The 27,362-nt window shown below is 40.2% G+C and overlaps 1 protein-coding gene across 2 annotated transcripts in view; it reads right to left on the bottom strand.

The window, feature by feature from the left end:
• Positions 1-848: 848 nt before the first annotated feature.
• Positions 849-27,362, bottom strand: part of ankrd27 (ankyrin repeat domain 27 (VPS9 domain)) — a 71,289-nt gene continuing 44,775 nt past the window's right edge. The window contains exons 12-29 of one of the 2 annotated variants that reach the window (XM_066714045.1): positions 26,888-27,020; positions 23,887-23,979; positions 23,250-23,374; positions 22,116-22,198; positions 21,814-21,929; positions 20,473-20,565; positions 18,850-19,047; positions 18,185-18,244; positions 17,570-17,689; positions 16,241-16,285; positions 12,846-12,971; positions 11,674-11,871; positions 11,124-11,243; positions 10,486-10,659; positions 7,010-7,109; positions 5,189-5,267; positions 3,302-3,371; positions 849-2,976 (exon numbers count right to left, since the gene is read on the bottom strand). In XM_066714045.1, coding sequence (XP_066570142.1) covers positions 2,596-2,976; positions 3,302-3,371; positions 5,189-5,267; positions 7,010-7,109; positions 10,486-10,659; positions 11,124-11,243; positions 11,674-11,871; positions 12,846-12,971; positions 16,241-16,285; positions 17,570-17,689; positions 18,185-18,244; positions 18,850-19,047; positions 20,473-20,565; positions 21,814-21,929; positions 22,116-22,198; positions 23,250-23,374; positions 23,887-23,979; positions 26,888-27,020 — 2,314 coding nt within the window. In that variant the 3' untranslated portion in view covers positions 849-2,595. The remainder of the gene's footprint in view (positions 2,977-3,301; positions 3,372-5,188; positions 5,268-7,009; positions 7,110-10,485; positions 10,660-11,123; positions 11,244-11,673; positions 11,872-12,845; positions 12,972-16,240; positions 16,286-17,569; positions 17,690-18,184; positions 18,245-18,849; positions 19,048-20,472; positions 20,566-21,813; positions 21,930-22,115; positions 22,199-23,249; positions 23,375-23,886; positions 23,980-26,887; positions 27,021-27,362) is intronic. The other variant, XM_066714046.1, reaches the window with a different exon arrangement.

A 27,362-nucleotide genomic window follows, 5' to 3' on the forward strand; every position in this document is an offset into this window, starting at 1 on the left:
TCTCCTCTGACCTCTAGCATCAACAAGGCATTTTCGCCCACAGGACTGCCGCATACTGGATGTTTTTCCCTTTTCACACCATTCTTTGTAAACCCTAGAAATGGTTGTGCGTGAAATCCCAGTAACTGAGCAGATTGTGAAATACTCAGACCGGCCCGTCTGGCACCAACAACCATGCCACGCTCAAAATTGCTTAAATCACCTTTCTTTCCCATTCAGACATTCAGTTTGGAGTTCAGGAGATTGTCTAGACCAGGACCACACCCCTAAATGGATTGAAGCAACTGCCATGTGATTGGTTGGTTAGATAATTGCATTAATGAGAAATTGAACAGGTGTTCCTAATAATCCTTTAGGTGAGTGTATAGTACTGTGCAAAAGTTTGTTAGGCAGGTGTGAAATATGGATTTGATTTAGAATTTTCTTCTGTTTAGTCACTTTGCATTTAGTTCATTGATAAATATAATCTATTAACATGTCTATTTGTGAAAGCATTCTTACTTTACAGCATTTTTCCACACCTGCCTAAAACTTTTGCATAATACTTTATTCTGCCCCAAACTTGGGGAGATTTCCACCTTCTGGCATGAATGATGTCAGGATTTACATGTAGTCCTTTGCGGGACGATATGATTACTGAAATCGAGGATCCTCTGATGATAGTTAAGGCAGCCCTGAAACAATGGTTACTCAAGATAAATAATTGCCATTGTTCTGTGCAGCATGGAGTTTGAATGTCGTAACATATACTTACTAGAAAGCTGCATATTTCTATTACATGAAGGATTCTTGGTCTCAGCCAAGTCTCATCGAGATTTGAAGAACAAGGAAGTTATGTAGGTAGCTGGTTATCGTTGCACTCACCAGTTTATTAAATCTGTTATATTTTGGCACAAATTAAATAAGGCACATTCACTGCAATCGGAAAAAAAAAAAATGTTTCTAACAAACCAACAATTACAACAATAACTAAAATCGTATAATGTATAAAAATAACCAATTCAAAGCGGATTTCCATTTGGTGCAGGGAAATTCAATGGTACCAAAAGAAGCTGGTGATCCAGACTTTATTTGCCATTTTGAAACCACACAACTGCATATAAAGATCTCTCCTATTTTTAGGACAGCAAACCCTGCCCACATCACCAGTGTGGTTCCTTGGCAGGTTCACTGTTTCATTTGAATGCCAATTGTATGTAAGCTTATTATACATGACTTGGCCAGTTCAAGCACATACTTGTTACAATGTATTGCGAGGAGATGAAAACAAAAGCCAGAAAGTAAAATGCAGATCTCAGCTGGCTTTTTCCACCAAGTCTAGTGTGAATATATTTTTTCAAGTGAGAAAAGTGCAACAGAGAAGGACATTTTACAGAGAGGAGTGTTAATTGGAAAGGAACTAGGGACAATTGATTTGCTTGCACAGTAGCCTACGTGAGTTGAAGCTAGACAAGACAGAAACAAGCAAATTGGAGAGAGAGAGAGAGTAGCAAAGCTTGTTTGTTGTACTTGAACAAAGAGAACAGACACTTAACATGAATACTTACTGGGACCTGTTGTACCAGGCTCTTACTATTTGGCATAAATGTCAGAAGAAAAGTCCAGTTTCATTTCAGGGGGCTTTTTTTGGACTTGTAATAACAAGACCAGTATTGCATTTCATCCTTCAGGAGAAAAAAAAAAAAACGTAACATAAAAGCCTATATGATGCATGACGCAATCGACTATAGGTACCAGCTGCTTTGAGAATCCACGACTTCAATATCATATGCACCCATCCATCTTCAATAATGGCTTTATCCAGCACAGAGCTGCGGTGAGCCGGAGCCTAACCCAGTGGACACAGGGCACGAGGCGGGGCATACCCTTGGAAGCCAGTCCTTCACAGCAGTATTATAACACAGATGTAAAATATCAGTCCCAAAAACAAATGGGAATATCAAAATAAGAAATATTGTGTTGTTATGTATACACTGCTTTCTAATCTGGTGAAATGCTGAGGTCTTTGAGTACTACATAGTGGACTCCAGATGTCCAGTTAAGTTCTAGTCTGGGAGAACACTTCCAACATTCATGTAGGAAATACCTCCATATGTGCAAGTCAGGATGTGAACCTACATCACAGATACAACACCTTGAATATTTCTGCTTTTAAGAAAAAAATAAAACTAACTTAAACACACACACACTTAGAATCAGCTCTTTGAAAGTTGCACATCCCTTTTTAGAGGCTTGATATGACGAATAAAAAAGTGCTTTAAATCAGATGCACAAATGCTCCCTATATAACGGTGTGTGTGTGTGTGTATATATATATAATTGTTAACAGTAAACATCTACTTTTGATACAACCAGTATAGTTAATCTCAGCGTCTCTTTTCCAAGAAAGACATCCATCACCCATGTGCTGACGTTCGTTTACAGCTTTTGCTTTCATTTTGGACTAGACTGCCCTTGTTAAGCTGACCAGAGGTGTCCGGTCCGGCCCTATCCTGACCGGTTTGCAAGGTAGCAAAGTCACAGGGCTGCAAACACCATCTCCAGTGTTACAGTCCAAACGTTTTTTTTGTTTTTTTTTAATTATTATATTTTGTTTCACACAGTTTTCGAAGCCAGCTCGTCCATTTCTCTGGGAATTATATCTATTCCATTGCCCCTGGGCTTTGCGTGGTGCTGTGGGGAGGCAGCTTCCCTGCTGTCGCCCAGGGCACCATCGTTGAGTTCAAAGGTCGGATCGGAGGGGTCGGTGGGGGTTGTGGACTGCTCGATGTTGGCGTGTTGGTTGTCATCAACCTGTCCTGGAGGGGAGCTCTCCATTATTACTGTGTGCCGCCGACTCAGGGTCTTACTCCGGGGGGCATCCACCTCCTCACCCCATACCTCGTCGGGATCTTCAGAGGGGGGGGTGAGAGGGCCACTCCGTTCCAGGGTCTCGGCCCGCCTCAGCTTGCACTTCTCCGACCGACTGGCAGGAGACTGTAAAACAGCAGGGAGAAAATATACACTAACCTTACTGATGTATTGGGGACAGAACTGGCACAAATACCTGTGCTATCTGAACAGACCTACACTAGCTGTCCACTCCTGCACTGTTTTTACATCAGTGCAAGTGTCTTTTTTTAATAAGTAATGATTTGCTTTTAAACCCATTTAACCCTTATCCCCAAGACTTAAGGCGCTACTTATGTACTGAGCCCTTTAAATGCTGCCTGAACTGTCAAGTGTGTAGACAATAAACACACAGCCCTGTTTAAAGTGCTGCCAGTGCATGCACAATACAGATGTATATTGTGAACAGTACCTGACAGAGGCCAGAGTCAAATGAAGGCATGCTCATCTCTCTGGGAATGGGCTTCCTGGACTTTGGGCCTCTGAAAGAAAAACAGCAACAACACTCATTTACCTGCCCCGAAGATGGTAGAATAAAAAAGGAAGAGGACAATCAAACAAACTATTTATAGACCCTCCAGACTCTCTCTTCTGCCTCTGACTGCTGTCCTGCCCTGCGTGGCTGCTGAGCCACTTATTTTAGGACACTGCTCACAGTCTCATCAACCTCCTTTATTTCCATACAAATATACTTGAGTATTACAGCATGTTGCTTAATGATTGTATCATACACTTGTAAACCTTACACATTATCCTAGATAAACACCTCTGCTAAATTAATAACAACACCACCACCACCACCACAACCTATCTGGGGGGCTAAACTCTGGATAAACTCCCCCCAACCCGAGTTTGAAACCAGTTTGTAACACTCAGTCTCTTTTGCTTTTCAAAACAGAAAGTCCAGATACAATCCTGAAGAAAACACAGACTTGAGGTCAAGAGAGACTTGAAGTCATCAAACCTTAAAAGTGCTTCCTCTACCAGGAATGGTTTTGCCGGACAAACTGTATTTACTTAACCCTCCGATATTCATGCAGATAAAGACTGAAGGCACAATAGGCTCAGTAGCTGTGCTGTTAGGTCTGTGCCCACAGACGTGGGCACTGCTTTACTGCAGCCGACCCTAAGCTTGAGCTGATGTTATCATGGAGAGAGGGCTTCTCAGGACGGGCTTTACGGGGATTAATCCTCATCGGAACCTCTGTAAAAGTTCAGATAATCAATCATTCAAATCGAAAGGCACTATAATAATAATAATCATAAAAATAATAATAATAAAATAAAAAAGACATCTGGGATTCAGTGGTTCCACGTTTACGATCGCAATGTGGGTAAGCAGGGAAAACTTATGTAGTGATTTTCTGTGACAGTGGTAAGCTGCTTTGAAATTGTTATTTGGAAACAACCAGCTCATAAGCCTTGGTGTTCAGCAGAGAAACGTAAATCCCTGGACAGGAAGAGCTTTATCTGTTTTTCATTTTAAAAAGAAAAAGCAATTGGACTGTTGCAAGTTGTCTTTCCTGCCATGTCCACAAGGGGGCACTTCTGAAAGACTTTCTATTGCATTGTCTCCTAGATGCTGTACTGAATAGTTTATAAAAACATATTGCAAAACCAACAGATCCTTCAGCTTAAAAAGAAAGAAAAAAACATTTCCTGTTCTCCCTCAGTCTTTTCTCTTTTTTTGTATTTGATTTGCCCCCCTTGATCAAAACAGATTGAAGTTTAATTTACAAAACATAATGGGACAAATTGTCATCCACTGCTAGAATATACATGAACTCTATATTCATTAGTGCATAAGGGCTATGAAGATGTTTTGTGGTTGGTTTCTTGGTGATGTCCACTCATTTTGTGATATTCTGGGCAATGTAGAAAGAGACCTGTCAAACAGACCAGTCCTTCCCCTCTGGGATGCAGTGCAACAGGAACTCAGGAAGAGAACCCAACAAATACCTCCTTTTGACTACACTACAAACAGTTGTACTGAGGGAGGAATGGCAGACAAATTCCACTGACCATCTTTTAAATTATGGAAGCAGCCATAATGGCCAAGGATGTGATGACTATTAAATACATGTTGAACCATGAGCTGTCACTTTCACAATAATATCAGTCACAACCAGGGAGAAGTCTTGCAATATCTCTCCCACCAAAAACTATGTAGAGCATACAAAGTCTTGCACTGCAATATGTCCCTATCTTTTTTTTATGTAGATGTTGGCCTTTCCCATACAACTGGCAATTTCCCCACCATTATGCGCCGGTAGGGCTAGTCCCGGGCCTCTTTGATTACCTGCTAATGGACTGGATCTGTTCCATCCGTCTGCTGTGTGACTCATCCAGCGCTCTAATCTGCTTTGAGAAGGATAATGCTGAAACACAGGACAGATGTCAATTAACAAGGTGTGCATATATATATATATATATATATATATAGAACACTATGACCATCGCATTTGAGCCAGCATTAGGGCAACGCTTTTTCATCTTTGAAATATAGATACATTAAGGCCCCTGCACTTTCACGGCTTTGGTTCAGGTATTTATATTCATGAGGACACACTGTTCCACTCCTACATAAACTGCTCTGACTCCTGGATTCTTTTTGTATAATTAAAACAAAATCTTATTGACATATAAAGCTTTTGTGCCCGTCCTTAATTTAGCAGGGTTGTTATCGCTCTAGATTCCTGGGTGTTGTCTTTGTTGGCAAGACCTTAGAACATTCCCAAACTGAAAACATATCTAACGGGTCATTTAGCAATTTTTTAGCATTTATTTCCTTAAACTATTAGACAATCAGAATTCTATATTCAAATCCTAGCTTAAATGGTAAAAAGACTACATAAAAATAACTTCTCGTTATATAATAATAGTATGTAAGCTGTCCAACTGTTCCCATTCATTTTTATTTAAGCTTTATTCTGACCCAACATATTGATTTGAACAGTTGTGTAAAAAAAGGTTCCATGTTTGTATAGATTCCAGATTGCTTCAGACTACACATGTACATATTAAATACATACACAAAACATAATACATGGAAAAAGTGTCCCATATGGTTCCCATTCAATACATCTATAACTACTTTCTCTAAATAAAATGTACTATATTGTTATTGTATAATACTATTGTTTTGTGTTGCATGATAGAGTGAGGCCAAAGTCCATAATGGGATCAGTCTTACCTGGGTAATCACTAAATATAGCTAGCGGCCTCAACTTAAATATAATGTTGAGCAGCACCCTGACAGCTAATGCACAGCAACATGCACCTTTGTGACTGGCATTCCTAATCGGTGCTGGTAAGGCCTAGATCTCTCAACACAGAGCACAACAATGCCAACATCGGAGCCCCGTCAGCCCCATTCCAGCTGTGGTCTCAATCTTACGCTGATAGATGGATCTGAAAGCACCCTGAACCTGCTCTGACATACCTGTCTCTATAAAATAATAACATGGGATATTTATTGGAAATATTTATTCATTATTAATTTTATTTATTTTGATACACTCCCATCTTGGAATTGCTTTGCTTTATTGTAAAGTGACTCAATTCACTGCTTATGCCCTCATATTAACAGTATGTAGATAGTATATCCTACAAAACATTCACCATACAGCCACCACTTTCACTTTTACACTGCAAGTCCCAAACAGCAAACAGCCGAGCTACAGCCCTGTACAGAGGACTACGGCAGCTCCCACTGAGAACAATGCACAACACATTGGTGCCTGTTAAACCACAAGGGGGGGTGGTTGAGAAAATCCAGCCCAGGTTATAACCAGCAGTGTATGGACTATAAGACAGAGGAACAAGCTTTCAACCAAACTGAGCCACTTTAGACAGGGCCCATACTTTTGAATAAAATACATGTCTCTCAGGATTAATGACAATTACAGTGTCCAGCAATACAGTGTATAGTATTCATTCTGAACGGTAGATACTTTGTCCGCAACACCACATATTACTGGATATTTTTACAGCGGATGGAAGGCCTGTAGACAGTTTAATTGAGAATAGTGTGCAGTACCTGCTCCTAGATAGCCTACAATTGCTCTCAAACAAACAAAGAAACGAAGAAAAAAAGATTCAGAAAGAGAAAGATACGTACTCTTCCCTGGCTGTGCCTTTGTAGGTGTTGGCAGTTTTGCAGGGTTCTCATGAGGCGAATAAGAGGTTGCCTTCTGAAGAATCTTCACAATCTCTGTGTTCTATAAGAGACATTCACACAGGATTTATACAGGAGACACTGGCCTACAGAGAAACCTCTCCCAAAATGACAAGCAGCTACACCACCAAAAGATAAACCCCCTGGGATTGAACCCAAGACCCTCTGCTGCAGAGCCCAGAGCACTATCCACGACCGCATACTGCTGAAGTTCCCTTAGGGCTAAGGTTTGGATGCAGAGCGGGGACTGGAGGCTAAATTCATGCAGTCCTTTATCAACCCTAAGCCTTCTGGATAAAGGATAAGTTAAGTATATGATATAAATATCCAGAACAGGGAATATAGGGGTGACTGACTGACAGACAGGGACCCACTGTGCCCCTCATTCTCCTAAAGAACAAAAAAGAAAGAAACATAAATAAATACAGTGATCTTGAGTCAGGATGCTGTCATTTTGCCCAGCCATCACCGTGCCAGGCTGGGATTAAACTGGAATAAGCAGCCCATAGAGAGACAGAGAAAGAAAGAATGTAAGCACCGACTGATATCTATAGCCAGATTCATATCCGGTTAAAGCAGACCATTTAAAATTCTGCTCCAGCAATCCAGTAAAAAGTAAACAAAGAAAATTGCAAAAAGGGGAGAAGAAAAATTAAATTACCCCATTAACCCTACTGCTAGTCTTAATTAAAAAGTAGATGCCTCAGGGCTCCACATGGCTAATAAAAAACACATGTAAATGTCCATGCTCTACAAAATTAAATTTAATATAATGATTGTTTTATTCTCTTTAAATTGAATGACATTCATATTTAATTAATTGAAGAATTGTATTCATTTATTTATTAATTTTTATGAGGCAATCATTATTGGAGAATTACAGGGAGAGAGACAAAGTCTTGCCACAGCTGCACACACTGTTGTAAGAGGCCACCACATTTTAGGGACAAACCTCACAAGGTTTAGGAAGTGCGACATACTAATTTCCCGGAGTCTTCTCAGTTAAAGAGCCTTCATTTTGGACTTGTTTATAAGATTAGAGCCCCTCATTAATATAAAGGTTTTTACATTGTTTTAAAATATAGGGGTTCATTGGCTAGCTTATGGCTAATTTACCAACAGTATTCTTAATAATATTATTATTATTCAGACAATTTTCAAATGTTCATAAACTCTAATCCTCAAACTCAAAGGCTTATAGAGGCATTTTAGTTACAATATTGTGTTTCAGTAGGGAATGTGCTACTCCTAAGCACATTCATTTGTTTGTTACATGTAATTTGTGAAGTGTTGTGCATCTTCTGTCACAATTACTTGTTTCCTTAACTCTGGTCAGAAACTGTCCATTGAAATTAGCCTGAACCTGCTGGGTTCATCTGACCCCTGCCTGTCAAATAAATGTGAAAACTGTGTTTGTATTCTGTCATTATGCCAACTTTGGTTCACCATGAAAACACCATGAAATAGATCTAATGGCAAATTATTATAGAATATATCTACGGCAGCATTACATTACCTATAGGGCTGATCACAAATTGTAAAAGCTACTGAGTTATATGTTGGGGGAAAAAATACATTACTGTGTTTCTTTACATTTTTTTTTTTTTTTTACACCCTTGCTAGTTTGTATGGCAGCATTAATACTCATTATCAGGAAAATTAATCAATTACCTGCTCTTGCTCAGATGCAAGAAGGAGACGTGCCATTTGCAAAAGCTAACGGAATGCTAACCATCTTTGTGTGAGCTTTATCACAAGCTATTTGTCCTCATGCTTCATTGATTATGGACAGTAAAGCTGGTAATGGAGGGCCCTGACCCTTCAGGGTATGAAGAAATCTTCAATCAGTGGCCAGTTTAAGTGCTTCTATTAAGTAAATGAGCATTTTTCTGGTATTCTGTTAATAGCCAATTTTCTAAACTGCTACACACTTTACACTTAGAATTGTAGTATTTTAGGGACAGCTCTTTACAAAAAAAATACATTAAATTAAACTAACAGGAGGGAACAAACTGGTTACCTTCTAATTCTCCATGGAACTTCTTTCTGATTTTGTACCAATATTTTAATTAAAGCATGGTAAGGGGACACATGGCTAGACAAGTTCTGCACAGGATGGTAGGCAAACATATAAAACTATATAATAAAAATACATGTACATTCAATTTAAGAAACTATAACATCTTACTCTGGGCATAATTCCATTTCACTTTCCTCAGATTTATTTTATTACAAATGTTTTAAAAATAAACTGAATTAAACTACACATTTCTATAAGCAGGTACATGTTTGGATGTTGCCCTCTAGTGGGAGTTATATTATAAGGTTTGGTGTTGAACTTGAGCTTTTAACAGGCATTTTAAAAGGATGTACCCTTCAATTTCTCAGCATCAGAGAGCAAGAGGCTACAGAGATCTTGGTGGCACACATTTCAAGAAAACAGGAAGGAACCAGCACGTATCGCTGAAGAAATGTAATTCCCTTTCTATTTAAACTGCATCATTGTGTGCAACAGACAAAAGAAAGGCTTTAGGCCGCAGTTATCCATTAACACACTGGGGTAAAGGAAATAAAAGCCTGTGGCCTCTTCGTCTGCATCCCTTTACAAGTGCTTTCTGCAGTACAGCAGTCCATAAAGAGCTCTTCAATAATTAAGGGCCTGACAGTACACACTGAATCTGGATAAAAGCAGAGGTTGGAAGAGAATTATTTAAACATGCAAGGATTTGAGGCACGGGCCTGATCACCGAGGACTGTGTCACTGAGAGACGGAGTTTACCTGGGCTGTCCTCCTGCTAAATACAGAAACTGAGAAGAAGGCCTGTGAGAGCAAGAAGCAGACAGGACCCATGTTAAAAAAAACAGGAACCCTCAGGGATTCTCCAGGAAACTGAAGCTCAATAACTACTGAGCTGCTGAAGATGAGAGGGATGCCCCTTCGATATGAATGGGTTGAAACAGGCCAGCCTCTCCCATTGGACACAGGTGGTCTGGCCCTGGGCTAGGCTGAGGTCCTGCCCATCTCTTTCAATCTTTCTCTTTTGTTATGGCTCAGCTTTCACAACAATGGCCACACTAGTGGTCTTCAATCCAGGCCTTGGAACAGCTACAATCCTGCAAGCTTTAAAGTGGTCTTCAAGTCGTTGTCTACAGATCATGTTACTCTTGACTAAGTAAGATAAGTAGTTGGTTCAGTTCTGTAGTAGATGAGCTGGTTGGAGCGAGAAAACAAGTAAACAAACAAACAAACAAAAAAAGCAAACAAACACAACAGACAAAGCCTCATAGTTCTCCAGGATCAGTTTTGAAGTTTGCTGGATTAATCGCAATAATGTTAATAACCTCAACCTACACGGTTGGCATAGAACAAAGAGAAGGTAACAGTGTTCCCAAAACTCCTTAAACAGTCAAGGGCCTACCTTGCCACCCATCTCCTGGGCACAGTCGAGGGGTGTTCTCTGGCGCTTGTTTCTCAGGTGGACAGAGGCCCCCGCATGGACCAACAAGTCCACCAGTGCCAGGTGCCCCCCCCTTACTGCCTCATGCAGTGCTGTGTTACCTTGATTGTTGGCAAGGTTCACCGAGGCACCGCTCTGAGAGGAACAGAATCAGACAGGGGCATCTTATACACAGGGCATCATTTACCTGCTATAGAAGTACCTTTTTTAGGACTACAGTACATGCAAATGACATTGAAACAATAGCAGTCAAACATATAGATTCACATGGACAATCAGACTAAAGTGTAACTGTATCAGGCCAAGTCAGAATAAACTTGATCTCATAATGTATTAACCTTTCAGATAAATATTTCAGCATGACCCCATTATTTTGAATACCATTGCATCTATATGAATAAATCAGACAGAGACAGAATGATACTACAGAAATTGCATGAATATACAGATTGTCTTCATCTAAAACATTACCTTCTTTGGAGACGAAGCCATACATATCAACACATTCAAACTCCAACATTAAGCTCATTCCTCTGCATCAACAAGAGACTACACATGAGTAAAACCAAAGATTTGCATCTGCAGGGTAAGCATTGTACCTTCAATAAGATGGAAGCTGTGTCCTGGTGTCCACGAAGACAGGCGTGGATCAGTGGCGTGTTCCCGAAGTGGTCCTTCTTGTTCAGCTTGGCATTACACTCCAATAGAGAGGACACCACCTACCAAACACAGCCTGGTTTACTAATACTGATACACACACCTGTCTATAGAGAATCTGTTCCCGTATATAATTCTACTCAAAACTCTGAGTAATTAATTGTGTCCAGCACTAGTACTGCTATGAATGTCTTAAATTTTTCTGGAAAAACTTCAAGGGCAACTAGTAATAATAACAGTAAGTGTAATATTAAGAATGTCTACTTCTCGATGAGAGAGAGCGGAGAGTGGGGAAAAAAGTATTAATAAAAAAAAAAAGCTCAATTCTGCTCCCTGTTTAACATAACACGCCTCTTTTTAAAATTAGTTTAGTAAGTAAAGATAATAAAAAACTGTACATAATTATGTTGCAAATAAAGAAATTAATTGCATATTATGCATTATTTTTCAAATTATTCAGTAATGTTATGTGTGGCCGGCTCAGGGAGTCACCTGTAGGTGGCTGTTCTGGCAGGCGAGGTGCAGAGGGGTGGCACTCTGGCCGTTCCTGGCATTCACGTTGGCCCCACGACGGGTGAGCAGGGCCACCAGGGGGGCGTGCCCGTGGAGAGCAGCCACGTGCAAAGGAGTGAATCCGTCTTGGTTGCTGCTATTCACGCCTAGCCCGTTCACCTGCAAGCTAGCGAGCCTCTACACACACAAGAAACAGACTATTAGGGCAAGGGCTAACACAGTGCTGCTACAGGCTGAATTGCTTTTCGATCGTAACCTATCAGATACATTGATAAAAACACAGGATATTAAGATAGGGGTGTAGTGGAAGGCAGGTAGAAGCTTGCTGCTCTGATCTCCTTTCACCCGTATGGCCTTATTAAAAGGGCTCTGCGAGCACATTAACTAGACAACATGAGGCTGACACTCAGGAAGAGAAGGAGCTGAAACACTGAAGATTACTGAGCTGTTGCTGAACAGTCTGCACAGCTTGCTGAACAGTATGGGGTGGCAAAGTTATATTAAAAAATAAAATAAGTTAAAGATCAATCAAATGTTATTGGTAAAAAAAAAAAAAAAAAAAAAAACGTTTTGTTTATTTCTGGGGGGAATTTAAGCAGGCAAGCTGTTAAAGATCTGATACTGCATTATCCCTCATTTAAATTGGATCTTGCTGTTGGTTAACAAATTGTTTACATTGACTTCTGGAATTCCACCTTATTATTATTTCACTGCTCTTACCAAAGTATTAGAAATTTGTAAGAAGAATTGATATTTATTAATTGTTTTCACTTATTTGTCAGCCACTGCAGTTATTAGCTTTTAAAGTCCTCTGATTTCACATCCTACAAATGAACGAGCATACGCCCTATAGAGGTGGCAGGTTTGTGTTAGCAGTCAAGTGTGGAGTTCATATACTGTACCTATACTTGTACCTCAATGGACACTAAAATACACAAAATCAAGCAATGTGTGATCATTACATTTCTGACACTAAACTACACTTTCAAGTAGCATTTGTATTCTCCCTTTGGAAAAGTCTTTACTAGCATTAAAAATAAAAAGTGTATCGTAGTCTTTTTTTACATCCACGCGGTCTACCTAGCAAATTGCAATGCCTAAATCAAAAACAAAATCTACATTAATCTACAGAACCGCAGCATAGGACGGACCTTTTGTGTGGGCTCACACTTGGGGCACTGGCACAGCGGATGACAGAAGTTAGGCTTCAGCAGAGCCCCGGCGCCCTCCTCCTCATCCTCAGGCTCCTCATCCAGCCACTCCAACAGATACCGCACCTGGGGAGAAACACAGCTGTACAGCTCTGTGGAACAAGGCCCACACACTTTCACTGTCTCCATGTGAAAGGAAGCCATCCTAAACATCAGTGATAAGTATATCGTAGAAATAATAATAATAATGAAGGACTAACCCATCACTGATTACTTCCAATTGCCATTTTAAGTTTTACCATCTGTGGACACTTGGATGGGGGTAATGGACTGAAAAAAGTGTATTTTAACTCCACTGATGTATTTATGCAGCTTTTCGCAAAGTCCATTACCAAGCATTACATACCATACAGTTGTTGCTGGCTTATACACTTGTATATTGATCAAACAGGTGAAAAGTATTCTGATTTCCATCCCTGTTAGATTATGTGCTCCAAACTGAAAGAAGGTGTGGTGCGTGTGTGGATGTCAAGGAAGATATGAGTTTTTTATTCTATAAAATCTCCTGCCACTGCATGTGATTGAGATACATAGAGAGAGAGAGAGAGAGAGAAGCAGAGGGTCTCTGGTAAGTCTATAAGTGCTCACACTGCTGGTCACAGTCTAATTAAACTCAGTAGCCTGCTGTCTAGAGCCCAGCAGAACTGGGACACTGAATGACAATGCTGTGAATTATAAATGACTTCCTGCTGTCTAATCTCTGCCTGGTCTTCTCTCCCTCTCCAAATCCAGCCTCCAGCTCGATTTGCCAAGGGATTTGCCTAGATCGCTTCCACTAGAACACATCAGCTCACTCTGCGAGCATGTTCAGAATAAACAGTTTTTCCCTTGGTTTCTTTCAGTTTGGTCTGGGTGTTTTTCTTCCAACGCAGAGCAAGCTAGCTGTACTTTAGCCACTTTTGAACAGCAGCTTTAGCTTTCTCAGGTTGTCCATTCACAGGACGGGCCATTATCCAGCATGCACCACTCTGCTTATGTTAAATATTTGTAATTAGAAGACATTGTAGTGGAACCTCCCTAAGTGTAGCTGAATTGCTGTAGCAGAGTTTTTAAAAACATGGGTTTGTATGCTGAATGAAAAAAATATATACATTTAAGTTGCCTTCCTGTATCACTTCGTGGTTACTTCATCAACTCTACAAATGGCAGGAAATATTATTAATTTGGAAGATGCTTGCCTATATGTCTTACTCTGATGGAATGGAAACTGGTCAGTATTTTGTCATCTGGAAATCATTCAAAACAGCAGGTGCAGAAGGCAAAAGTATTGAAGTGTGAAATAAATATATAGTGTAAGATCATATTTTGGTTCTTGTCTGTAGTAACACAAGTGATAACGTCACTTTGGTCCCAAAGACAAGGCAACTTCGATTCTCTTTATAAATTACCACCCAATCTGGTTTGATCAATTATAAATCAATTCTATCCAGTTCACCAATAAAACATCCACACCACTCTGCGCTGGTTAGCATACGATATACGATACTCTACCATTTTGGCCAAGAATCTACAGGAAGCTCAGCACCGGAAATATATATATGTCCTATGAGAATCATCCTCATTCATGTGACGTAGGCTCACACTGACAGTCTGCACACAGGGGCTTTTTACTATACTTATGTCTTCGCTTCTCACCCCTTTGTGGCAGAAGATGTGATGAGATTACTGCTAAGCAGATGCTCTGGCTCTGTTTAGATTATCTCAGTTTAGCGTGGAAAGCTCATAACTTACCCGAAGAGGCTTATTTTAAATTTGGTGTTGTGTCCACCAAGACGCTGCAGTGCAACGCAATGCTGTTGTGCTCTGCGGATTGTGCAAAACAGGCTGACCACAGGCTCCTGTGGCTTGAGTGGTGTGCGTCGTTTCTTACACAAGCAGCTTTCCCCCAGAGCTTAGTAAGATCAGGTTTAAGTATAAAAAGGGGACTTGAGCTGCTGAATTGCATGTTCTCTAAAAATAAGACTGATCACTGGGGGATCGATGCATTAGTTTTTAAGCTATATTTATTTTCTAGGAACCACTCACATTTGCAATTGGATCACAGTGTAGGATGGTCTGTTACCGAAATTCTTCCTGGCAGTGCAAATTGCAGCTGCTTTAACTCCCTAGAGGTGTACTGTATTGTACTATATTATGATAGAGGGGACCAGTGATGGACCACATTAATAATACAAACTACCTTCTTTATGTGGTTACTGGAAATTCTCTCTGAAATCCCTGATTTTTACCGACTGATTTCTTGACTCCACAAGAAGTCACGCAACACTGAAGACCTTACATAACCATATTACATTATTTTACAACCAGCCGCTCCTATGGATCTGTAGGTTGTGATACGATCTTGTCTAAATGTATATATTGTTTTATTCTGCTGGAAAATATACCTGTACTGACTTTAGTTGGTCTGTCCTCACATAGCTGCTCAATATAATCCCAACTCAAAATAGCATTGCAAATAGTAAACTGTCTACCACACACACACACACACACACACACTCACTCCTGAGCTGCTGGGGAAGTGAAGAGCACAGCAATGACAGCAGATGAACTGGGCTGAAATAATTGTGTCTGGACTCAACCTTTGTTCAGGATTTGGGCTTGTACAGGATCAGGAGAAGAGAAGATATCAGCTGGATTTGCATGACCTCCGTGACACAGGTCTTTGGGAAATTAGGTTTAAATGAGTTTAACAAAGGATAGTTGCAATGTTAACATGGTTTTACTGTGGCTTCCTATGGCACACAACATACCTTCACTGTACTTCACTATACTGGATCATGGGAATACCATGACATACCAAGTAAAATAGGCATGTTTCCAAGGTTAGGATTTCTGGGCTAGAGGGCTCAACCTCTGCTGTCAAATAAGCAAGACAGGCTGAGTCTTAGGCCTCTTCTTGTTTGTGAAAATGTTCTTCTGCACTTTTCAAATCTTCCTCTGAAGCACAAAGAAGCTACTTTCTTGACATGCTTATAAAATGGCTAGATGAGGTTTGTGATGAAAAGCTACTTCTACTGGGCAGTAGGGCCTCCTATTGATTGTAAAGTTTTACACAAAAAAGCACCAAGATGAACCAAAAACTGTATGCAGACATGAAAGCATAGACCTGCAGCTAGAGATGGAGCCACTCAGAAACACAAGACATATTATTAAAATAAACAAGAAGTGTGTAATAACATCGGAGCATGTTGCAACACTATATTGCAATAGATGCCAAAGGGTTTTCATAGGAACAGGACTGAATTGCGCAGAGAGAGAGTAGTTGCTGATGGTGCTAGAACAGCGTATAGTCAATATTGTCAGGGAGCTGATCCCAGGATTTCTCATGATCTTACCATCTCTACGTCTCCATCAGCAGCAGCACGCAGCAGTTTCTCCACCTAAAGAGATGAGAGGGAAAAAACAAATCAAACAAAGAAAAAAACACAGAAAGGTTGCCTCCATTAAAACTGGAATTAAACTGTATTGCCACTCTAATCCAGAGGCCTTTATTAACCTAATAATCTGCTGCTTTTGGATTACAAAAGGGGGGATCATCAGAGAATCCCCCTGCTCTACCAGGCCGCACTGGCATTTACTTCAGGGCCCTGCAGAGGCAGAGAGAAGGCCTCTTAAGCTGCAGCTCTATATGCAAACAGACAGCAAAAACACTGGGGCTGCCCAGTTTCCCCCAAGCAGATGTTTCGTTAATATTTAAAGCGCTTTTAAGTGTTTGTGTTCCCAGCATGGCCCAGAAAGGAGGCCCGAGGCTGCTCTTCTTAAATGTGACCAAGGGAAAGCAACATAACAAACAGATGATCCACTTCCGACACTTTCAATTTTCCCAAAGTTCACACAGGAGGCAACAGAGAGAAAAAAATTAAATAAAAAAAATAACAAAATAGAACAGATGGTGACATAAACACAGCGTACTGCTCTGCTTTCGAGGACGCCTCCATTCTCCTTTCAGTGTTCAAGGGGTTTGGAAAACTCTGCAGCAAAAACACAATGTCCTACATTTTGCATTTGTATGAAGAAAAAAGTGTACATTTGAAAATAATTCTAAATATGGTATTCTATCTACGTGTATGTATGCCTGTCCCTAAAATGTTAATAGACACAGTCTAGAATAGCTATTATGCTGTAAGAACAAAGAACAAAATACAGACCATGTTCTTTTTATAAATGTTTTTTATAAATGTTTTCTGAAGGTGTAATAAAGACTTTAACAAGACTGCTAAGTGTAATGACTGGGACAGATTGATATCTGCATTTATAGGTGGAACACAGAATTCTGTGTTGATCATCGTGTGAAGACCCTACTGTCAAAAATTAAGTTTCTAAATTAAGAACATTTAGAAATGACATCAAAATATAAAAATATACTTTTGATTAGTAAACCTTAAAATAATTACTGAAGGCTTAGGGTGTATTCTATTAAATGCTGGATAAAACTGGCCAAATTTAAGTGTAAGGAAAAAAGGGCTTTATTGTATGTTTTATAGTGTAATAATTGTGTCTGTCTCCAGAAGGATATTGTAGAATTATAAAGTCCAGAGAGCCTTGTGCTCCTTGTGTCCTATACATCAGTTTGTCCTGGGATGCCAGGGCAGAGTCTAAGGTGCGGCAGGTCTCTGAGGGGCAGCAGTGGGGGGTATGGAGCTGCGGAAAGAGGAAGATCTCACCTCTTTGTGTCTCCCTCTGTTGCTCTCTGGTTTGATGTCAGTGTTGAGGGAAGATAAGCTGGAGAGGGAAGAGCGACGGCTGCTTGTCTCTGTCGAGGGCTGGGGGGACCTGTTGGGAGACTTGGGGGGGGGGCACAGTCAATGAAGCACAATAAGTGTCTTCAATAAGGTTTCCAATACTGCGAAAAATAACTGAAATGTCACCGGATATCATCCGAGATCGAAATCTGTGAAATGAGCTGAGGGGAACAGTCGGAAAAGAGCTTTAGGTGCAATTAAAAGGGTGCAATTTCATATTTTGGATGGCAACAGCGAACCTTTCAAAGAACATACATTTCAGAGTTGGTCATTAGGTGGGAACATACAGAATAATAGTATATTTCCCAAATCCCTCCACCTATTTCATAAACTTTACGAATACTATCTATTTTGTTATTTCAGAATTCTTAAATATGTTACCGTAGGAACAACCTGAAGTAGGGAGCATAAAGACACTGGCAGGCATTTGTGATTTCAGAGACGTGAGCCCAGTCAAAAACAGAAAGTGTATGAAACTCCATGCTGTCAATTGGCTATCGGTCATAGTGAAGACATTTATTGGGGGGGCAGTCCTACCTCACTGCTGCTCTGTCTTCGGTCAAAGCCATTGTGTGTCAGCTCCAGCAGAGACAAGACCTGCACGACAAACAATGTTTGTTTTAGCTCATACGTCCACAGGCTGTTGTTTAGGGGGCAAAACCACAAGTCAGGTTCTGCTATTATTCCGAAAAATGCTGCACAGCTTATACTCTGCTCATCTCATTATGGTGTTAAAGCAGGTATTTAAATGTGTATACTGTGACTCTCCTCACTAGCATACTGTCTCTTAGTACATATGGGAAAATGTTTACACTGCAAATTGTGTCAACAGAAATGCATATAGCTGTGGGTATGTTAGTATAACCTGTATATCAGAGGTACCTAAACCTGGTCCTGTAGAGACCCAATCCAGCTGATAAAGACTTGTATAAATTATAATTGTTTAACAGCTGAGATTAATTAAAAAGGTCAAGTTAAACAAATATAGAGCAAGTATAGTTTAATAAAGTAACTGACAAGCACAGCTCGAACTAAAAACCTGCAGGCATAGGAATAGGCATAACCTGCTACCCCCCGGCCAGGGACAGATGCTACTCTTGAGGAGTACGGAAACTAAAATTGATCAAACTGCTACACAGTGGGAGTTTCATTCATTGTCGAACCCAGAGACATTGCCCCTGGTGGAGAAGTGGTGCAGTTACCCTGGAGTTGAGGGCACACTGGAAGGGTGTGTCCTTGGCCTTATTGTGGATGGCCGTGCTGGCTCCATTCTCCAGCAGCACCTCAATGATGCTCTCGTACCCCCAGCGAGAGGCGATGTGCAAGGGGGTGTCTCCCTTGTCGTTCTGGATGTCCAGCTGGCAGGAATGGACGTCGTAGTAGACGAGTGCCTTCACGCACTGCAACGCAATAGGTGGTTGGTCAGAGGATGTGCTCAGAACATGCTGCTGCAGAGCCCTTTAACACAGGATTAAATTTAGCGATTCTCCCAGGGGGAGGTGGACTCAGAGTTTGAGTCAGGATTGTCTTGGTAACAAACTCCTTTGCGTAGCCACCTTACCACCTAGCCTTTCAGATGCACAATTGATAAAGACGGGGCTTTGTGATATTGGGACACTGCAGACAAACCCTCTATGGCGAGTTTGTAAGAGCTGGGAATCAAACGTGCATCACAGGCACACCCAATTTGCACAGTCCCCATATGACCTATGAAGCCAAGTGATCTGTCCCCTGTCATGAAGGGTTCATATACTCCGGTATTTGACATCACCTTGATGTCCAGTGTAGTGACATCACCATGACATCATGTGCACAACATGCCCCATTACACCACATCAGTTAAAATATGTTTTTACTACAGCATGCTGTCACTAAACTGAGTGACTGGCTTCAGATTTTCCAGAGATGACTCCAGCAATTCAATTTTGAAAGAAAAAAAGTATTTAAAATAAAACATAAAAACAGGAATTCCAGACCAAAAGGTACAGCAATAAAACAAAGCAAACAGGGAAAAGTACCCCTCTTTCTTTAGAACACTGCAGCTCTGACATGTCTGTAACAGCGCTCGTCTTAGACTGAGCAGCAGAGACCAGAGACAACTTATATTGGGCTAAAATCCCATCGTTTGCACTTTACATGCAAAAGTAAAAAAAAAAAAAAAAAAAAAAGATCAACAATCCACAAATCCTATTAAACTTGTAATTTTGTAATCAGTTTAACCAATCAATAAACAAGTTATTTATTCAAGCCTACATGCTTGTGCCCTCAAGGCAAAGGAAGGAGCCATTTTGTTTTACTGATATGCCATCTAGCCATTATATACCAAAGGTCTATCCAGGCTGCAGTGATTTGTGGAAAACAGGGAACAGGCAAATATCCATTCAAACCTCATATGTATCCCATACACACACAATCTCTCAGGACGGGAACAAGGTTCATGGAGAAAAAACAAAACCTGAATATCTTTAAAAGAAACACCCATCACACATGTAAAGGTGCCCAGGTTAATGTAAGTATTGTCACATAATTAAAAAAAAAATAAAAAAAATTGGGGATTGGAAATTCCTGGCTTCTGCATATATATATATATATATATATACACACACAGACAGAACAGTTCCCTTCTGGTTCATTTTCATTTTCTACATATCTTACAATGGAAAGTGTGAAGTTATAGGAGGCTAATGTTCGCTACCTCCTGAGGATTTACAAAGAAACAGGAGATTGCTCTGACACTCTAAAAAGGCAACATCAACACTCTGAGTCCATACAGGTTGTCAGAGCACACGAAGAAGCAAACAAAAAACCCTCCCACAGGAACCTACGTCTTCGTGTCCATACATGCAAGCCAAGTGAAGGGGTGTGTTGCCGTTGTTGTCCTGGACGTCAGTGCTGGCTCTGTAGTGCAGAAGCAGCAACTGGGGAAGAAAGAGACAGAGATACAAACCAACAGTTGAACCTAAAAAAAGAAGGTATGGCCAAACAGAGAGGATGGGATATTAATTGCCACTCAAATATTTTGCTTTTAGGTTGATGGTCATAATTTAGTCACCTAGGATAAAAGCCTCTGACAAATTATCTCTCTTCTGATATAACAAAATATTTTATCCTTATTATAGTTGAAGTTAATTTGACCAATCTGGTACAGGATACATTCCCATAGCTTCTTAAATGTCTCTTCCAGTCACACATCAGGAATACTGCTCGTTCCCTGAGTCTGCTATGTCAGATGAAAAGTAAATATTAATGGGAATTGAGATAATATGGTTTGCAATTGATTCCTGGAACTGACATTGTTCATTCTCAAATCAATAATCTATGCTGGTATTGATAGCAAATGGAAAACCCACAATGGTCAGCTGTGTATTGACATGAACTGCCATGTGTCCAGAACAACACTTGATCACCTTTCCAGTGTTGAGGATGCAGACAAACACAGCAATGGCTTGATTAAAGTAAAGTTAGGGATCTCCACTCATATACACAAGTACCATTGTAATATGACACAGTATGTGAAGCACTGTTTTGTATTTATATATTTTTTTGTTATTATTGTGGTTCATTATATCTTAAGAGACGCTTATAAAGACATGGTAATCTCACCCTGGAGGAAAAGCTAAAAGAGTAAACTGAAAGACTGTGAAATTTGGATGTCATTCTTGCAGTTCAATAGTACACAAAATTTTTTGTGTTGGAGCACTGCACAGACTAACTTGAAACCAAATTGGATTATTTTTGGGCTGTTTGCAGAGGTCGCTGCATGCTTCAGTGCTTTTCCAGTTACCATTTTCTTTGAGTAGATCAAAGTTCAATCAAATATCAGCCAATAAAACACACATTACTCTGGCTCACTGTGACCCTTTACGGGATGAAGTGGTTATTGAAAAAAGATGGATGTGTGGATCCATTTAGATTAATTGAGACTGGACTAAGAGACAGAGACGCATTTATGTGGATAGCAACACAGAGCAGGGGGAGAAAATTGCCTCATGACACTCACATGGCAACAAAATGCTGTAAGTAGTTTCAGAAACGAATCAGAAAAAAAAGCAATATGTCTTCAGCACTTTGTGAATAAACTGTGTGGGATACAGAAACACAAAACTAACAACACCTAAATGAAGTCAGGAATGATCCATGAGATCTGACAGAACCAGAAGACTTACCGTTACTCCCTGGTATCCCTTCTGGCAGGACATGTGCAGGGGGGTGAGGGCGTGGTAGTCGGTGGCATTGACCAATGCTCCCTTAGACACCAGCAGGTCTATCAATAAAGACTGACCTGTGGGAGGGAATAGAATAGAGTTGATCTCAGGCCAAGAATTACTATTCATAACACCCAGCTTCCCACTTGTGCTTGTGAGCCACCTCAAGAAGTACAGAACCAGTAGTGGCAGAGTGGAAACCCATCAGGTCAGTGGTACCATTCTGTGGCATGTCTGGGGTCAATACAAGGGATACACCTCACCACAAATAGCAGCAACATGGAGTGGTGTGTAGCCCCGGTCATCTCTGGAAAACGGAGTGACAATGGATGGGTCATTCAGCCTCCTGCAGAAAGGAATGGAATACTCGAAAAAGGAAATGTACCAAGGACTGCAGAAAGTGTAACTGTGTCACTGAATACTATGGGTCTAGTGGAATGATGTTTTTTTTCAGTTTGTATTCCATGTTCATTTGCAACAGTGCCAAAACTCATTTATGTGGTGTGAGGAAGCTGTAGGTTAAAACAGCGGTGTTGCAGTCAAGCAAGGTTTGTAGGACTCCAATTCAACAACAGTCAGATACCAGCAGCTAACCACAAACACATGTTCATGGAAATTCAATACATTTTCATAACTGGCTACCAACAGAAAACTAGATAAATAGATAACTAAAATATTTATCATAGAGACAGGAAATTATGTAAGATACTAATGTTTAAACTTTTCCACATATTGTTTATTAAGATTGATGTCCAGCGAAACTCGATAGTTTCTCATCTATAATAGCCAAGTGGGGTTATAGTTATAAAATCCTGCGTCTCTGTCATCGCTGCTATTAAAAATATATTTCTAGTTACTCCTTGCTTTTGAACACTTGGGGGGAAACCACATGGTAAATTAAGTGCCAGCAGCTGATTTTCTATAGAAGATATATGCTTTATGATCCAATTTAAGGCTCATCTAAAGTACTGAAGTAAAACTGCTTCAAGCATTGCAGCCCACCACACTACAAGGATGTATTTGTGTATCTGAGCAAGACTTTCTGTTTTAAAAGTTACTTATTAAAGTAGCATAAACATTATCCAAGATCAATTAATTGTGAACCAAAAAGATTTGTTTAATGCACAACTACAGGCTGGAATGCATTTCATGAACTTGATGATACATTCTACCATCAGCCAACCCACTCCCCTGCCCCACCCCACTGCAGATCCTATGGAAAATGTCCACTCTGACTGACTTTACATAAAGTAATCAGTTCATGGTTGCAGTCTGAAATGGCTGCTAAGTTTAAAAGTAACCGTGTGCAATGCAATAGCCTTCCTAGTCACTTAGACATTATAACCCCTGTGTCGAGGGCAACATCAGTCACCCCAGTGCCATGTTAGCACCCTTACCCGGACGTGTGTCTCTCGCAGCGGTCACAGGAGCAGAGTGGGTGGCACATCTCTACTCCCTCCTCTTCACTTTCTCCCTCACTCAGGAGTCTCCTCACCTCCTCCTCACACCCATTGGCGATGTGCTGAAACCACACAAGCAGGTGTCCATCTTTTCAATCCTCTTTATTTGTACATTCCAGGGTGTGTGTTTAAAGTTAGTTGACCCTGTTCAGAGCACTATTGTGAGAGCTGCGCACTGTGGAGCAATGACATCCACGTCACAAACAAACGGGAAAGGCCATATTGCCATATTCATCACAAAACCCCTTTAGTGCTAAGATGAGAACTTATTTTTGTAGGTATTTTTGCTCACCTACAAATAGGACTATGGCCATGGACAACAACAGCACACACCAGAAGGTAGCTCAGTGTGACCACCATTGGTGTACATGATGACTTGAATCCATGGAAGTTGTTCAGTGTTCAAGAGGGCAGTTACATTTCACATGGCATGTTTCTCATCGTCCAATTAGAACATGTGCCAAATGTCAGTGCTCCACAGTGCACAGTTTTCACAATACAGCTGTATGAGCCGTCTAACTTCATAGTCAGCTCTGTATATGTGTGAAAACATTCAGAAATGCTAAGGATTTACCTCAAACAGATAGTCTATGGGGGTGGCTGCATTCTGGGATAGCAAGTTCATCTTCTGTCTGAAGAACACCTTGTCGTTCAGTCCACCTCCCCCCTGCAAGACAAATGAAAAACAACACATTGAATGATAATGGAATGATTTCCTTTTCTGCATTCATTTCACATCTGTGTTCTTCTGGAAGATAACATGTTTCGTTGTTTCTGGTTTGAAGTTGTTTTCTGCATATTAAAATATGTTATGAAGTGTTCATCAGATGCACTTAATCGTTGACTATCTATCTTCAAACCCACTTTCTCACTGATCATGCTCATTATTTAGTGCCTGTATAGCAGCGGTGGGTAACCTAAGGTAATGAGTGGGCCACATCAGCACATGAGGATCCCTCCTTCATCTCAGTGGGCTGCAAAACTGCGTGGGTGGGAGTGCCGAGCTGTTGAGCAGGGGAGGAGGGGAATTATGCCATTGATTGAGGAGGACAAATTGACGCTGCTTCAATATTGAAATCGCCCATCCCCCCCCTAAACCTATACCTCTTGATTTTGCATTTGATTTTCCTTCTTCTCTATTATGCAATGTAAACTCAAAGTGTTCCATGACAAAATTAAGGGCAAATTACCAGCAAAAGTATTGTAGCATGTTAAGTTTAACCTACCACAACCACCAGTGTCATAACAATGACGTTCTCATCTCTTTTGCATACTTCACTTGCTCCAGAACATTTGAGCATTTCCTGATTGTTTTTTTCATATGCAGGGACAGTCGACAAAATGTTTGTCGGGTCACAATCAGAACCCCAGATGGACCGCATGTGGACCACATACTGCTGTATAGCCACAATTTAATTTATGAATTTCCCCTTACACAGAAAAACAACTCCTGGTGAGAAAGGTATGTTTAAACCACTAAGAAACATGGTATTGCATACGAATTGCAAATGAAAACTGCAAGCCATATTTTTTGTGTGCATGCATGTATATCAAATATAATACAAAGTAATTTTAATTAATTTTATAAACTAAAAATATCTGATGTCAAAAATAAACCGAGAAGCCAAAATGGGTTGCAGTGCTTTTGGAAGAGTCGGTTTGATTCTAAAGGGGAAACTGCAATTGTGCCACAAAAGGATACGTCACTGAATGTATTAATATATAGATGCAAGCTTAGTACCCAAGGGTAAGGATGGCACTGAATAACACAGATTCTAAGCTGGAAAGCACAGATCAAGAGGAGGTAGATAAGTAAACTAGTTGGTTATTGCACAACCAAAAGTATACAAAGTCACTACAAGAGTAAAGTGGCAACCAGCCAGTTATACAGCAAGAAGAATAAATCAATGTAGCACACAGAATCCAGTAGCTGCCTTCTTTTTGTTGCCAGAACACCCAGACCTGCCCTACACTGAACTGCAATTATGTGAAGTAAGCTTTTAGAGATCTTCTTTAAAATACCTTAAAACACACACACACACACACACACACACACACACTCAGACAGACACATGGAGAGACATGCCAACATGAAAATTGTTAATGTGGTGAACAGATGGCGTCCTGGCATTGAACTGTGCAGTTTCCCCACAGATGCCCCTGTGAAGTGTCAATTAGCAGGATGAACCACCAGTGAAGAGCACAAGTTTTAATGCAGCTTAATAGGCTTTGACTAGGCAAAACCAGTTCAATGGGTAAATCCAGGGATTCTCTCAGGCCAGTCCTTCCCTGATTTGTTGAGTTCTGCACTCGATTTTTAAGAAACTCGAGAGACATCCCTGTCCCTACTATAGGAGTTGTCTCGGCTCCAGGAAGAAGCACTGATGGACTTGGCTCGCATTCTTTTCTCTACATTGTAATCATTTAAATACGGGCCGAATCAGGTTAAAGAGATTTTGGAGCTTTGTTTCACTGTTTTGCAGCCCTGGTATGACTGCTATCCACTGCAGGGGGAGGATTGATGCTCTTGGTGCAACTGAGGTCAAATCAGCTCTGAAATACACACACACTGGGAGAGTTCTATACGCTAGGGCACCTATAGTAATAATAATAATAATAATAATAATAATAATAATAATAATAATAATAATAATGGAGCTGGCCTCAATAATTTTTGGGATGATGTTTCACAAAATATTTAGAGACAAGTGAGTTGTACCATCTGGACAGGGGCTAATGAACTCAGGGTTTATTGAGCCACCAAGGGCATTGGACATTGAAGAAGCCATCCTACCCTGCTAACTAATAAAGTGTAATATCCATAACAAGAAACCCCATGTGCCTTTATTTACCATTATTTCTCCAAATGTGGACGTACAGATTGTTAATAGATGAACTTGTACTACGAAAGTGATGATGATAATGTGGTTGTTTGTCTGTTGATGTAATACTGAAATATGTGGCTAACATGTGCTCTTGGGTATTTCATGAAACATAAATAAGACCCTGCAAAATTCATGCCTAAAGTGCAACAACTGAATAATTATTCAATATTACAACAGCTCCTGACTTATTATAAAATATCCTGTAATATGTTTTCACATGAATATCACATGCAAACCAACATTAAGAAATGGTTATATGAATTATTGTGAACTAATACCCACCTGAAATAAATAAACTATTTTCATTAAAAAAAAATATATATATATATATTCTTGAACTTTCAAAAGCTGTCAATTTCATTAGGTCACATAAGGGAAGTTTAGTTTAATGTATTGCCTGTTGCTAATTAATTTACATATTTATGCATATGTATGAGAGAAATCTTACAAGTTTCAGCTTTTTCTTCATTGTTGTTAAGATCAACATAAGAATTACAAAATGGTCACAATTGTCCGTTGTAATTGAGGGATACTAGCCAATAGCTGATGTGATTGTTGCTAATAGTAACAGTCTCTTTTATGTTTCATAAAACTGTCTTGTTAAAAAACACGAGGTCTCTGCTGGGAGTGAAGCATGTACCCTAGTGTCTGGAGACTACCCATTACAATTACAGAGCGTGCTGCCCGTACCGTTTGGCCCTGGGAGAGGTTGCCCTGGCTGACATACTCCACTGCAGCCTCAAACGACGTCAGGCAGTAACTCAGTTCGTCTTTGAAGGAATGACAGAAACGGAAGTTCTTGATGTAGCTGAGGTTAGCCATCCTAAAGGAAGAATTAATAACATAAATGACCAGAACTCTATACACTAACCTTTGCCTACATACATACACACACAGAGTAAGGATACGTAACAGAAACTAGAGGATAAGTGGAATTCTGTTTTCTTTCTGTCATTGACTGCAACACAAAACCTGTAAACTAACAACAGCCAAGATGATGATCCATAGCACTATTGTATGATGTGAGCTCTTTTTAGCTTGTGAAAGTGAGTGAGATTTTCTTTTATATACCTTCTTGAGGTATAATGACAAATATTAATGTTGGTGTATAAAGAAATCCAGAAGGTACATTGCGTAGTAAACAAATGCTTGTGAAGCACACATT

Source organism: Amia ocellicauda, chromosome 9 (assembly GCF_036373705.1).
Source record: "Amia ocellicauda isolate fAmiCal2 chromosome 9, fAmiCal2.hap1, whole genome shotgun sequence".
Classification (NCBI taxonomy): Eukaryota; Metazoa; Chordata; class Actinopteri; order Amiiformes; family Amiidae; genus Amia; species Amia ocellicauda.